This window comes from Amblyomma mixtum, chromosome 3 (genome assembly GCF_055824585.1).
Source record: "Amblyomma mixtum isolate Tamu chromosome 3, ASM5582458v1, whole genome shotgun sequence".
NCBI lineage: Eukaryota > Metazoa > Arthropoda > Arachnida > Ixodida > Ixodidae > Amblyomma > Amblyomma mixtum.
Window position 1 is genome coordinate 102,667,518 of NC_143014.1, and position 15,338 is coordinate 102,682,855.

The 15,338-nt window shown below is 43.7% G+C and overlaps 1 protein-coding gene across 3 annotated transcripts in view; it reads right to left on the reverse strand.

The window, feature by feature from the left end:
• Nucleotides 1-12,414: 12,414 nt before the first annotated feature.
• c11.1 (maestro heat like repeat family protein c11.1) overlaps nucleotides 12,415-15,338 on the reverse strand; it is a 95,456-nt gene continuing 92,532 nt past the window's right edge. For 2 of the 3 annotated variants that reach the window (XM_089580482.1, XM_089580480.1), the window contains one exon: nucleotides 12,415-15,024. In XM_089580482.1, coding sequence (XP_089436608.1) covers nucleotides 14,876-15,024 — 149 coding nt within the window. In that variant the 3' untranslated portion in view covers nucleotides 12,415-14,875. The remainder of the gene's footprint in view (nucleotides 15,025-15,338) is intronic. The other variant, XM_089580481.1, reaches the window with a different exon arrangement.

Genomic DNA, 15,338 nt, shown 5'->3' on the forward strand with positions numbered 1-15,338 from the left:
CTGGAGTCCTGGACTGAGGACCCCACCCACAATCCGCTCCAGTCTCCTTTTTTGCAATAGATGCTTATTCTCTCTCTGTGTGTGTCTTCTGCGAATAGAAGTCAAACTGTACTCACAAGCTTGAATGTGGGTAATACCGTAGTGGCTGGCAAACAGCTGTCTGATATGTTTAATGACCATTTTATTGGTGTTGCCCCCTAGAGCAGTCTGCCAGCAATAATTTATGCCCCACTTCCCGGATCAAGTACAGTTAGTAGCGGTATGGTATTTTTTCCTAGAACAGAAACTGAAATCACATCACCAATTCACACAATGAAAAATTCTAAACCACGGGATGTGAATGACATGCAGATTGCATCAGTTAAATATGCCCTTGACCTAACTGCGCCTGTCCTGACTAAACTATACAACCTATAGTCCCATAGATTTTGTTTTTATGGACTTTAACGTCCCAGTGCGACTCTGCAGCTATGAGGGACGCCGTAGCGGAGGGATCCGGTAATTTCTAACACCTGGGGTTCTTTAACGTGCACTGACATCGCACAGTACGCGGGCCTCTAGCATTTCGCCTCCATTTAAATGCGACCGCCGCGGCCGGGATCGAACCCGCGTCTTTCGGGTCAGCAGCCGAGCGCCGTAACCACTGAGCCACCGCGGCGGCTTTCTGTTCCAGAGTACAGTTGTTTTCCCATGAACATGCAGATTGAAAAAGTGGTGGCCCAGTATAAAGAAGGTGATAAAAATAACATAAATGACTTTCATTTCATCTCCATACTACATATATTTTCAAAAGGTTTGGAGAAAATAATGCACACACGCCATTACAATTTCTTACACAAATTCCCACTTATCTCTTACCCCGCCGCGGTGGCTCAGTGGTTACGGCGCTTGGCTGCTGACCCGATAGACGGGGGTTCGACCCCGGCCGCGGCGGCCGAATTTCAATGAAGGCGAAATTCTAGAGGCCCGTGTGTTGTGCGATGTCAGTGCACGTTAAAGAACCCCAGGTGGTCGAAATTTCCGGAGCCCCTCACTACGGCGTCCCTCATAGCCCGAGTTGCTTCGGGACGTTAAACCCCAATAAGCCATGCCAAGCACTTATCTCACCGCACCAATGTGGTTTCCTGAAAGGCAAATCCACAGAATTAGCGCTGTTAGCAGAAAATAAATTGATCAATGATGCCTTTGAACATGAAGAACTTGTACTAGGGCTATGCACTGATAGTTCAAACGCGTTTGATAGTTTACATCATGAAACCTTATTGTCCAAGCTGCAGCATTACGGAGAACGCGGTAGTATAAATCTTCATTCTTCATAACTGCACAGCAGGTACCAATATGTAGACCACAATAATCGCAATTCAAACATAAAATGCATCACTTCCGGCATACCCGAAGGAAGTATCCTTGAACCTCTGTTATTTGTTCTCTATATCAACGCCTTTTTTTTTCTTCATGACGCCATTTCGTGGGTTGGCTACGCGTATGATACTGCTGTGTTTTTCAAAGGAGAAAATACTGATGATTTAATCTGCACGGCAAATCCCGCACTGTCATTGGTTAGAAACTGGTCGGAAAGAAATATCTGCGGTTGAATGCTAAAAGAACTCAAGCGATTCTTTTCCACACTGAGAACACAAGTGTAAACCCCAAAGGTAAAATACTTTTAGACGGCGAGGAAGTAAGCATTGTCAATGAAATTAGGACAATTAGTGTAATATTTTCGAAAGCCCTTACATGGAACAAACATATTGAACAACTCTGCAGTAAACATAATAAGGTTTTCGGGATACTAAACAGACACCACCACTTACTGATTGTTAAACGCTTAATTCATAACGTACTATTTTTGTCTGCACTTTACTGCCATTCAATCTGGTCAACTGCATCAAACGTAAACATAGTGAAACTCAAAATCGTACAGAAGCGTGCCTTGCGTGCCATTGCTAAAATTCCATGTCATGCGCATGCATATACTTCTGATTACTTCTTTCACTGTAAATTTATTTTCACGATAAAGCAAGCTGTTGGGCAAGTTGATGGCGATCTTCCATAGTTACAGCGCGAAAGACAGGACAAGAGAGGACGACACAACACAGCTCTGACTCGCAACTGAAGCCTTTATTGGCAAACCAGACAGTATAAATACCCCACTGGTGGCCAGAATTGGAATCGAGAACAGTTCATGCATATGAAACATCGACTTACAGAAAGCAACTGGTACGTGTCAACATTCGCATTCAAGGTGGGCTCTTTCTTTCTCTGACAAAGCTATCGAAGGCGGGCTAATATACATACCTCGTGAAGCCGTCATCAGTGCTTCGAGGATTTCTCTCGCCAAAGCATCACGGTTTCTTGAAGGTGGATGTTTCATATGCATGAACTGTATCTTCTCGATTCCAATTCTGGCTACCAGTGGGGCATTTATACTGTCTGGTTTGCCAATAAAGGCTTCAGTTGCCAGTCAACGCTGTGTTCTGTCGTCCTCTCTTGCAAGAGAGGACCTGTCCTGTCTTTGTCCTGTCTGTCTTGTCCTGTCTTTCGCGCTGTATCTATGGAAGATTATTTCCACGGAATCTACCAGCGCTTTTCATCTCACGTGTACATATCGCTCGTTCGTTTTAGCCTTATTCAGCTTCCTGAATTTGATAAACCTTCGGCCCCGCACTTGTATCGATACATGTCGAAATAATGCGTGGGTGTTGCCTCGCTGTCGTAGTACGATCACCAGTCCATTTCATATCATGCTGCTGTTCTTCTAAATAACCTTGCGCTCATCGATACCTGCCAGAAAAAGATGCTAAAACGAGCCAATCATGCATATTTCCTTATGGCTGACACCTCGATTTTTTGTATATTTGTTTTCTTACCTTTTTGTGTTTTTGATTCCTCTGTTATCAGTTGCTTATTTTCTCGGATGCTGTGCTTTCATTTCTCACGAAATGCTCTTTATTTCTTAATGGTGTTGAAAGCTTTACTGGCTTTCAAACTGAAGCGTGTTAAATGCATGTGTTTACCGCAGCGCTGGCCTAGTCGTTTGAGCATCCGCCTCGCATGCGGGAGGTGCGGGGTTCGATCCCCGTGCCGCCGGGCGCCCACCGGTGATGCAATGGGTACAAGCTTTCAGGGTGAAATTCTTGGCAAATGGGCCTTTGGCCGCACCTTGAGAAGAAAACATTTTGTGCCATGGCGCTCTTTGGAAAGACGATCATCATCAAACTGTATCCTGAAGTGTTTTGATCTCAAAGGTGTTAATTCGGATTTGCCAACTGATAGTGTGGAAACTGAAAGTAGTATACTGTCGTTTTTATATTTGTATAATTAGAACTGCTGACCGAACTGTACACAAAGGGGGCCGGGCTTCGTCAAGCGCAATTAAGCCGCTCTTACCCATACTGATCAATTCGCGCTACAATTAAGGAACATACACACGGAAACACAAACGGACGAAGCGCACATGCGTTTCGTCCGTTTGTGTTTCCGTGTGTATATGTTCCTTGTAGCGCGAATTGATCAGTATGAAGCACCAACTAGCCCCCGCTCTTGCATCGCTCCCCGTTTCTCCTTGAGAGAGCAAATGAAGTTCTATTTGGTTTGATTTTGCACCCCCCTGTCATAAATACCCAACTGTATAAAATTATTTCGTTTTTTGGTATCACGTAGATTCAATCACATTTATTTCGCACCATAAGTGTCTATAGGCTACGGATACTGCTCGCGTAGTCTCCACTGTGCAGGAAACCTATAAAACTCTCGCATACATCTAGCTGGAATATATCTTTACTCAATTGTTTACTACGAACTATACCTCGGCTCGGAATGGACACTAATTGTAGTGTTGTATGTGGTGAGCAGTGCGAAACGCTGCGAAAACGCTGCGAAACGCCGTGGTAGTGCGAGACGCTGGGAAAATCACCCAATATTTCTAGATGTGTTATGTGGTGGGTCGAGTTTTCGGCGTAGTGTTTTTTTCTTCGAAATAATGCTGCGCTTTTGCATCAGTGGCTGTGAATTTCAACAGTACAAAGAAAACTTGTTTTCGTTAACTTTTGAGCTAAGGAAAAGGAAGCGAACTACTGAACACCCACCTCACTGGACTACGAATATCCGCCGGACCAAATCGGAACGTCCGCGACCACTCCAGCTGGGTGCTCACGGGGCGTCTGTCGGATGTCTATTCTCGGCAATAATTAAGATCCAACGCTAGTGAACCTTAAGAGGCCGCCCTCTTTAAGAGATCAGAAGAGGGCGGAGTGGGTGAGGGAACAAACGCGGGTTAATGACATCTTAGTTGAAATCAAGAGGAAGAAATGGGCTTGGGCAGGGCATGTAATGCGAAGGCAAGATAACCGCTGGTCCTTAAGGGTAACGGAGTGGATTCCAAGAGAAAGCAAACGTAGCAGGGGACGGCAGAAAGTTAGATGGGCGGATGAGATTAAGAAGTTTGCGGGGATACAGTGGCGGCAACTGACAAAGGACAGGGTTAATTGGAGAGACATATGGGAGAGGCCTTTGCCCTGCAGTGGGTGTAGTCAGGCTGATGATGATGTTAGTGAACCAATAGATGTCTGGATGATATCCGCTTTTGGAAGTCCGCCGACAGCGAACCAAATGGATGTCCCGAGGATTCACTCTTTTTTCTGGATGTATGAATTTTTGCCACATGGGCGCGCGGTCATCCACAGCATGCACTTTCTTTTTACCTGACAATTTTCATGGCTTACAGTTTACGGTTTACGGGGGTTTAACGTCCCAAAGCAGCTCAGGCTATGAGGGACGCCGTTGTGAAGGGCTCCGGAAATTTCCACTACCTGGGGTTCTTTAACATGCACTGACACCGCACAGTACACGGACCTCTGAAATTTTGCCTCCATCGAAATTCTACCACCGCGGCCGGGATCGAATCCGCGGCCGGGATCGAATCCGCGTCTTTCGGGTCAGCAGCTGAACGCCATAACTACCATAACCACTGAGCCACCGCGGAGGCGCGTATAACCTTTCGTGCAAGCATACCAGCCGGAGTTGTGTTGCAGATGCTTATTTGAGAATCATTTTTTATAACAGCCAGGCGTGGTCGTATATCATGTTTTTTTTTTCGTGCAGAGACTGGTGCACCTTCACCTGAACCGAATGAGACATGAAATGCATGCATGCGCGCGTTGGCTGCAGCATCCGGGCGTTTAAGCGCAAGTGCACTGCTGTTCGCAGTCAGTTTGCCTATAGCACTGAAAGTGTCGTTATTAATCGTCAAAATGGACATGAAAGGAAGCCCGCGGTGGCCACTGCGCATTATTTGGGGAGGCAGTTTTTTTATATTTATTTATTTATTTAGAACATACTGCAGGCCTACAGTAGGCCCAAGCAGGAGGGACGAATACATAATATATGCAAAAAAGAACAGGTTTAGCAAAATTGAAAAATGTTAAATACAAGTTGTAGCACAAAATACAGCAATAAATACAAGGCTCTGATGCAAAATACAAAAAGTAAACGTAGAAATAAATGGCTCTCAAATTAAATGCTGTGAAGAAAACATTGAGTCAAAAGAATCAGTTCTGGTTAAGAGATCTGGCGGACACCTGTTCCACTCCTCAATGGTGCGTGGAAAAAATGAGTATTTAAAGGCGTTAATCCTAGCACTGTAAGGGGTTAATGAATTGCGTATGATGATTTCGTGTTTGGCGCATAGTGTTAGGTTTAAGGAAGGGGTCTGCATTCATAGACAGTTTATGGTTTTTTAGTAAGAAAAGTAGTTTCAGTCTTTGAATTTTCCGGCGTAGCTGTAATGTTTCAATACCGTGAGTTCGCATGAGGGTCGTTTGTGAGTCAGTTACACGATATTTTGAAAAAATAAAACGGACGGCTTTGCGTTGAATCATTTCAAGGGCCTCGATGTTACGTTTAGTGTAGGGATCCCAGACAGTGCACGCATATTCTAGTGATGGTCTTATTATTGAAAAGTAGGTTAATTTTTTAAGTTCAGGTGGGGCAAGTTTTAGTTTATGTCTAAGAAAGCAGAGTTTACGAAAGGCTGAGGAGCATACGTTTGATACATGTTTATTCCAGCTAAGGTTTTTCGTTATTGTAACTCCTAGATACTTGTACTCGCTGACTTCGGTCTGAAGGTGAGATGAAATATTGTAAGGAAATGAGAAGGAAGCCTTTTTGTTAGTTATCGTCACGTGTATACTGTTTTCTCTAAATTTAGCTTCATGTCCCATTTATTACACCATGTATGTATGTTCTGAAGATTGGAGTTTAGTAAAACTTGATCATCTTGGCAAGTAATTTGGTGAAATAAAATGCAGTCATCTGCAAATAATCTAATTTGAACAGGGGTAGTTATAACGTTAATAATGTCATTGATATATATCAAAAAGAGGAGGTCCGAGGACGCTTCCCTGTGGGACGCCTGAAGTGACCGGCAGGTGGTTTGAATAGCAATCATCAATACAAACAAATTGTGTGCGGTGAGAAAGGTATGAGGAAATCCAACGAATTATGAAATTAGGAAGACCAATAAGTTCAAGTTTGTAAATTAGTTTGGCATGAGAAATAACATCGAAGGCTTTGCTGAAGTCTAAAAAAATAACATCCATTTGACCAGCGCTATTTAGTACACTTGCAAAAGTATGAATGACAGAAGTTAGGTGAGTGACAGTGGAAAAGCCTTTTCTTTTATGTGGGCGAAAGCTGAGTAACCCGTATCGAACAGCGCGAACACACACACAGCCACAAGAGACGAGGAAACAGACGAACACAAGGATTAAGTTTTTTTCTCTAACTTCTGTTGATGTGAGCTTAGGTATAGTGAACATAGTAGACTGTGAACTTGTGAATTATTTTATGTCTTGATTAAATTGTGCATTTCTAGTGTTGGTGCATGAATTTTCACTCCGCTCTTACTGCACATTTCTCGGTCGTGTGAGCAAGGGCATTACAGGGGCGGCCAGTTCTGTTCGTTTGTCTTTCTGTCGGTTATTTCCTTCTTGCAGCATTTTCTTAGTAATTTCTTAGGCTTCTCAGAATCTTTGGGGTAGCGCGAGCTGATGTACATGAAATGTGTTGTTAGAGGGCCTGATGTCATTCCTTCTTTCCACGCTGAGTGCCTACAGATTGTTTCTTTTTTTAATGTAGGTCCATCTCGAGGATAGCTGCTCTGAGAACCGCGCGAATGGGAGGCAGCTACTGAAGGCAAACGGCCGTTCTAACCATGCAACCAGGTGGCGCACCAGAGTCAACTTGCAGAAGAAACGGACAGCCATGTAGGGAAATAAAACATGCTGGGGTCACCTTTGCAGTGAAGTGGAGATTTTCAAACTCCTGTACATATATGTGTCGCCATAGTTTTGTCTGTTTATTTTGCTTCCAAAGCGAAAGCTTTGCAGCGCCGATTTCACCGTGTCTGCATGAATGACCTTAACCAATGCTATTGCAAGTAACCAATGGCATACCACGTGACTCGCAGCAGCAGCAGCCGCCGCGCGCTCCGTCGCCGCGGCCGCTGCGCGCTGCATATCCAGTGTCTCGCTATGGAAGAAAGTCAGCCAGAGCAAACGTCTTCGAGAGTAGGTGCACGCAGACGTCGGGCTGAGTCTGATTATCCGGTTGACATTGCCAACCATGAGAGGGATTTAGCAATAGATAGGGAGCGCAAATGCACTAAACGGGTAGCCGAAGCCGATGAAGAGCGGGAGCTTCAAAAGCAAAGGAAAGGCGCATAACTGGCCCCCTGGGACAGTGGACATCTCAGTCGCGCTTTAAGCTACGTGGCGGTAGTGACATATGCGCACTGCATGCGTTGTCATTGACAACGTTGTGGCAGAAACGCGGCACTGAAGCTATATAGGCTTTCGGCGTTCATTGGCGTTGGTATTGACAACGTTCTAGACTCCGATGATTTTGAGGAAAGGAAAGGCGCATAACTGGCTCCCTGGGTCAGTGGACACCTCAGTCGCGCTTTTAGGTACGTGGCGGTGGTGAGAGAGCTGGGCAGCATGCGTTAGCGCTGACAACGTTGTGGCAGACATGCGGCACTGCAGCAATAGGCCCCAGCGTGACCTTGCTTGCATAACCAGGGTTAGCTGAGTGGAGCCGCAGACATTTTTTCTCAGTAATTTCAGTTTTCCTCTAAAAAAATGAAATGCATTGGTGTGATACAGAACTTGTTTACAACTCCCGACGTTGCGCATTCTATTATGTTGCCCATTAACGCTTTGCAGTGCTTGAAAATTAATAGGTCTCCCACCAATGCGACGCGTGCAATTTGCTAAAGCATGCTCTTCGATGGTTATCCCCCGCTTTCTCTCGAGGGTTTTTATTTTTGACACTCAGGCCCGCACTTTCCATAAAGATTTTCTGTGTTGGTAAAGAAAACACCAAAAACGTTTCACGCTATGTTAAAAGTGGCCACCTTACATGAAAAGTAGCGTGAATTATGCTGGCACATTGCATGTCGCAGATAAGGTGCAAAATACTGTACCATAGCATTATATTTGTTCCTGCATAAAATAAATTTGTCATCATATGTGCGACCGCAAGCGTTATTACTGAGATTGTTCACAAGCCTAAAAAATGCATCCATTTTACTTCTGTAAAAACATATTTCATTCATCAGCAGGTGTGTTTTCCTACTTATTTTTAGTTTCCACGAGCAAAACACTTTCTGCAAGGCAGCACGTTCAGCTCCAACACGCGTGGGCGAACTACATTGAGAGGAGTGGGCACAAACAAAGCCCTTTGTAATATGCCATTTATGAGTGGAGCATGCATTTACCACGGCTGTTGAAAATTCAGAATATGACAACAAATCAATCTTGTTTCTTCATACCAGACATACGTGTAAAGCACATACAATATGTGAATGGTGTACATGACAAACTTAGAGCACCATTGCAGCTCGTTCCAATAATTTCTGGTTTCTTGAAGCTCTTAGTAACAGGCACTTGCAGATATTAAAAAAAAGTTTATTCAACCCATGAGCATAACAAAGAATATCTGTTACCAGACATAGTAGAATATCGCACACTGTAAGCTCGCATAACACACAAAATGTTCAGTCTTCAGCTTTTGACCAAGCTATGAAACTGCAACTTTTGAACAAAACTTGTAAAAAATATAGCATACATAATAAAACTGGTTCCTGATTTCACAATGCAATCAGGCAAAGATACAAAAAAGGAACTGTTATAGAATACAAGAGCAAAAAAAAAAAAACAAACTATGCACCGAAATTCAACGACAAGAGCGCAAATTATGGCCAAAGCTCAATTACACATCTCAAAGCTTCCTTTGGCACACATACAGAAAGCGGTTGCATGCATGTTTTATTCGCTGCACTGAGAGGACACTCAATGCAGTGACCACATGCATTACTTCTTGGAGCATGTGCCCGCCATGTCCAGCAGTGATATCACGATATGAGATCGTTGCAAGCTCACAGCCGAAACAGCAAAGGCAATCCCGCAGTTAACATGAGTGACACAGCATCGATAAAAACACTGGGGAATTTCTGCTTGATGCTTCAACCGTTCACAGAAGAAAACTACCTGGTTCAACATTCCACTGAGCCGATCAGCTCAGCAGCTACAGTTCTTGACATCGTTCCTGAAAATATGTGCAATAACCAGCTTTAACGCTCAGGTTCCCAGAAATGGCAAGAACGTGTAATACCACTCGAATGAATTCACAAGTCATAGCCACAAATATCAGCAACAGTGGTAGATATAATGCCTCTTGCAATGCTAAACTATACTGTTACCTCCATCCGTACTCTGTCGCCCACAGCAAAGCTCCACCAAGTTTGTAAACAAGAGCGATGATGTATCTTTAGGTGATGAACGTGGTACTCATTTCACGTTCACTTCTGCAATAGGCTGCATGAGAGCCTGCAAGTTCGTTGTACTAAGTACGCTGGTAGGCACACAACCAACCTCAGTGCCACCGCGCCCTTGTGATGTCAGGGCTTGAAGGAGAACAGTACCATCCAGTCAAGGCTCCACCGACCCCATCACTACTACACATTCCACACATTGTACCTGTCAACCTGTGACTTATGATACAGACATATGCAGTGTAATTTCATGTCTACAGCACTTTTTTTTTTGTAAAAAGTAATATCTGCTGCTGTCTACAACTACACCAGCTGCTCCCTCAGACTGCAGCATATGTTCTACCAAAATACGCTGAGTGCTTCCGTGTTTATCTAAGTTTATGTAACACCTCTCAGTGGATATTTAAGGCTATTGTAAATAAATAATTTTCTTCTCAATTGAAACCTGCCTTGCAGATTTATTTCTCTGCCCCTTTCAACATTCCCATCTTTTTGCCACTTACCAAGTCCTTGTCTTTTCACAGGAATCTACTTCAATGTGAGAAAAAAAGACATTTTCCTCCTCACAACCCCAAATTCAACAGAGTGAAAAAAATCATGTTCAAAGTAATGGCAACCTAATCATTTTCTGTTGCTTGTAATAGTCTTCTTCCAAAAACACCAGTGAGAATTTCGCATCAGTATTACGTAATAAAGTGTAGTGCCCATAGTGTCGCAGCCAAAGGCTGCGACACTATGGGCACTACACTTGAAACTTTTTTTTATGAGCAGTGCATCAAGGCAGCATTGCTTGAGAGAGTCAGATCAAGGACCAAATGGGCATGGCCATCTCTAAACGCCAAAATTTCTGTAAGAAAACTGCACTGGCTTCTATTTTATGGATGAAAAAAGTGGAAGAAATGGACTGCACAAAAAAGACCGCCCGTCACCTCAAGAGTTGTCCATAACTCTGCCCCTGTGATTAAATGTAGCAAAGTAAGACAAGCAAGGAAAGAGAAAAGCACTCACATGCTTTGTGCATATAAGATGCTCTCACCAGAAGTTTCCATTACAAAGGACAGTGAATTCTGTGAAGGCTAATCAAATTCTTTCCTTCCAAACCATCCAACAGCACAGTGCAGTGCATGAAACAATGCCAGAAAGAAAAGCAAAATCTCTGGCAAGAGCAACCCAGTTTTTCTCAAAACTGAAAAACCTTACGGCACAGAAACTGTCTCAAGAATCTTCACAACGAGGAGAGATGTATCCAATACATTAATGCCCAAATTCTTTGTGACGCTTTGCTGAAAACCTGCAAACCCCGGTGCAAACAAGTGTTGCAAAATATTTTGAGCAACATCATGACCTTTTGCATGTGCCATGCAACAGAAATCACAACAGCCTGCAAAAGAAAGTAACAAAGATAAAGCACGCAGTAGATCACATACAGCGAAGACCCACTGGTGACAAGCTGCAGTGAGAACAGCGCTAAAATGTTGGCCTTGATTACATGTTGGAACAGCAGCAAGGAACAAGGTTTGATGACGGTGCTACACAGAGCAGAATTCCTTAGAGGGAACTTGATTCATCCATACAGACATTGTTAAAGCACAGACAAATCTTTCAAAGAACCCACGTGTGGCCATGCTCAGTCTTAATGCCGAAGGTCCGAACTTAGTGGAGTTAACTAGTGTTCGTTCGCCTCAATTCAACTTTTTCCATGTTGTGAGCGATATATTTCACTTAGTGGCAGCAGATTGATATTCGAACATTATGCACTCTTGCAGCTTGCCATAAGCACCACAGGCTACACAACAGCGGGCTGTTATGAGAAAAAAACCAGACGACAGTAGGAAGCAAGGTGAATATCATGCGAATGTTGCGGTAACGCACTCTCGCGGTGGTTATGCCTTGCCTCCTGAAATCTGAGTTTTTGTCAGGACATGATTTGCCAACAACTTCGTGGCAGAATTTTTGAACAATAATGTACACACTACAATGTGACACAAGAGCACATACAAAATATGTACCCACGTCACATGTCCTTTGCAGCATTGCAAATAGATGTGGTGCACACTGCCAGTCACATGGAGAGAAATTGATGCAGCGCACTGTATACAAGAGCCAAAAGCTACCCTAAAATAGTTGTGTATAAGGTTTATGTCAAGACTACTAATAGCTGTTTAGTAGGTACTCGCATGCTGTGAACTGCATGCTGAACCAGCCTGTTATCCAGTGAATGCATTACGTATACACTGACAGAATGTCAGAACGGCTTACACTTAGAGGAGAAAATAGGTGGGTACCATCACTATGTGCGGATGAGGTGCCTATGCCCTCTGGACCCTTCTATTAGAGTTTGGTTGCACTGTGCCCATGATGCTGGCCACTGCTTACTCAACCTGGCAAGCTGTCACCACGAGTTCATTCAGCACATATTCAAAGGAAGCAAAAGCGGGAACAAAATCACAAAATTTGGCTGTAAACAGTCCTGTTACTCAAAATGCTAACTGCCACGTTCACAGCCCTCTGTCAGTCAACTCTTCAAGCTGTCAGTCAACTAAGGTGAGCCAACATGCAGGCGCTGACTTCGAAGACAGAACTCAAATGCAAATCTGCAAGTTTACTCCCATATGAAATTATGCCACAAATCCATCCATTTATGAGTGCAGTACATTGGTCAGCTGACAGTCTGCAAAAAGAACTAAGCTGTTTGTGTGAACTGACAACTTCACCTGATTGACAGTCCACTTGTTTACAATGCATTGAAAGTACTGGTGCCCCACATCAACCACAATTAAAGGCTATGTGCATCATCATACATGCCAATCATGCCTGACGAAATGTTTTATGTTGGAGCAGCAGCAAGCATGTGGGAAGGAAGTGAAGTACTGATTCCACATGTAAATTCACTACCCAGCGTGAAGCCACACCAATTCAACCTCTTCAAGATATGTGTAACACACTCTATGGTTACAATAGTACACGTCGCCAGTGAATCGCTTATATGAAATTCCAGAAATGGCTACTGCAAATAATTCATCTAATAAAAGAAATACACTAAAGCAGCTCAGTGGTTTAGTACGCCCCTAGACAATCACATCCCAAAAGGTCACAGAGCTAGCCGAGATAAGCTGTCAGCTACATGGCACTTGTAGATGCCCATGCAGCCACACCGATAAACAAATCATAATCACCCTGAAGCCATTTGCATACCAAATACAAAAGCATCTCTGCACTTACTTGGACCTACGCTGACTTAATAAAATTACTACTGGCATAGCTATCAAGCTTTCTTTGATGCCTGGCATCCGAGGAAACTCTACACTGATGTGCATGCATTGCGGTTACAAATGACTGCAGGAAAAACACAGCTGCAACAATTTTCTGCACCCTTCGGCAACAGATTTGAAACAGAGGTTGCCATAAAGAATGAGAAGAATCCAAGATATAAAAGCTTAGCAAACTGCTCAATGAAAGACAACTTGCCCAGGGGACCAGGCAAGTTGCCATGGGTCCTTGCTCCGGTGCTGAAACAATGGCCACATTGTGGAAGGCTGTTCTGGTACAGCCCCACTCAACATAACGTGCAATATGTGGCATGAGGCCTGGCTTTTGCAGTGCTGCATGGAACCAGGGCCAGAGTACTACGGCCACAATCTGGAAGCAATTCACAAAATATTCGCTAGCTCATAAGTGACAAGCAGGCAAGGGAAAATTTGGTGCAGACAAATCAGCAACAAACTACTACCCCAATAACAACAAAACAACATCTTGTTATTCAGTGCATTTTAGGAGCTTTTACCAACATGGACTACAGATCTGGACATTCAGTAGCAGTCATGACAAGCCAGGAATGCATAACAAAGCAGCACTTAACCAACTGCTTTACTCAGAAGAGACCATGAGTGTAAATACAGCTGTGTACAGATTTCAACCCCAGTAACTACTGTGCCTAAATAACAAAATTTTTTTTCTATTGATAAAAATAGTGCTCCAATATTATACAGTCACCACGAGTAATCTTTGCTTAACGAAGAAATGGTAAATATAGCTACATTCATGTCATTAGCACTTTCACAATAACTGTATTGTACTCCAGTAAAGACTAACAGTAAGTTGGTGTGGATTTTGCATACAGGCTGGTGCTGTATTATAATTAACAGTGCCTCCTTCACACGAACTTCCAACCAACATTACTAGACTTTATGTCTCACCTTACTCTGTTAACTCATATGAGAGTGTGAGCACACAGAATGAGCAACTGCCATGTGCCAAAAAGCCATTAATTCGCATATCTTTCGTGTGCTTAGCCCACCCATATTAAGCTAGGTGTGAATCATTTTAAATGCCAGTCAGTGCCCATTTGTATAAAATTAAATGTATAAAGAGACTTTCATTTAATATTCAGACACTCTGGCTCAGTTGCGTGGGAAACAGCTGCACACCAAGCAATGCTTTAAGTGCATTATTGCTCTACTACTGTGCACACTAAAGCATGGTGCTGGAGAATGCAAGTGAAAAGAAAAGAGAAAGACCTAGGTAAGCCCTCAAAGGATAATCACAAAATCAAGCTGCATTATCTTGCACCTTGACACAGCCTAACCAAACTCATACTCCAAAAATGTTAAATGGGCCTTCTGACCAGGAACAAAAGAATCAATACACAACCTTACATTACTATATAATCAAGATACAACAGCACACATATGATACACCTATAACTGTGCATATGTCACTCTGCATAAGAATAGCTCAGGCATCAGTTATGCAAAAATATAGCACTGCATTTACTTAAACAAATACTGTGCTGCAGAATAAAAGCAAAATCTATCAGTGATCGTCAAGAGCAGTTGCAACCAACGAGGAATGGTGAACAGTGCCCCCCTCCTTAATTATTTTCAGCATCCTTTAACAATGCTGACTCAGCAGCCACTTTCAAGTCTGCAATGGGGAAGACACAGAGACTAAGAGCAAACATTTGGAAAGCAACCCTTAAGATGGGCACATGCATTGACATTTCGTGGTACCCATGGTGCTGGTCGGCAGGCTACCTGGGCTCCTTCAGCAGCTGTGAAGAAGGCTCAGGGCTTCAGCAGCTCTGCAGCGCTGCTCAGGTAGCTCACCCTTGAGGAGCAGGATAAGTGCAGAGCAGGCACGCTCACACGGCAGCTCCTTGCGTGACTCTGGCCGTGCATTTCCCAGCAGACAGCCTTGAAAAGAGCACAACAGCTGGTGCATCACGCAGCGCAGAAAACTCCTCCAGGAGAAAGCACTTGCAACTCAGCAGCGTACATCAGACATACAAGTAGTGCTAGCATAAGCCCAGAACAGCCTAAATGTTTATGGGTCAACATCTTTCAGTTAAGGCTAGCAAGCTGGGTCTATCGAGTGTTGAGATGGACTGTATGAGCCCATCAGCAAGGGGTATGTGAGCCTACCTCAACCCACACAGAGATATGCAAGTAGATCACATTGCATAAAGTTGGAGTCGCGTAGTAGTGCCATCTGAAACAGCACCCACCCA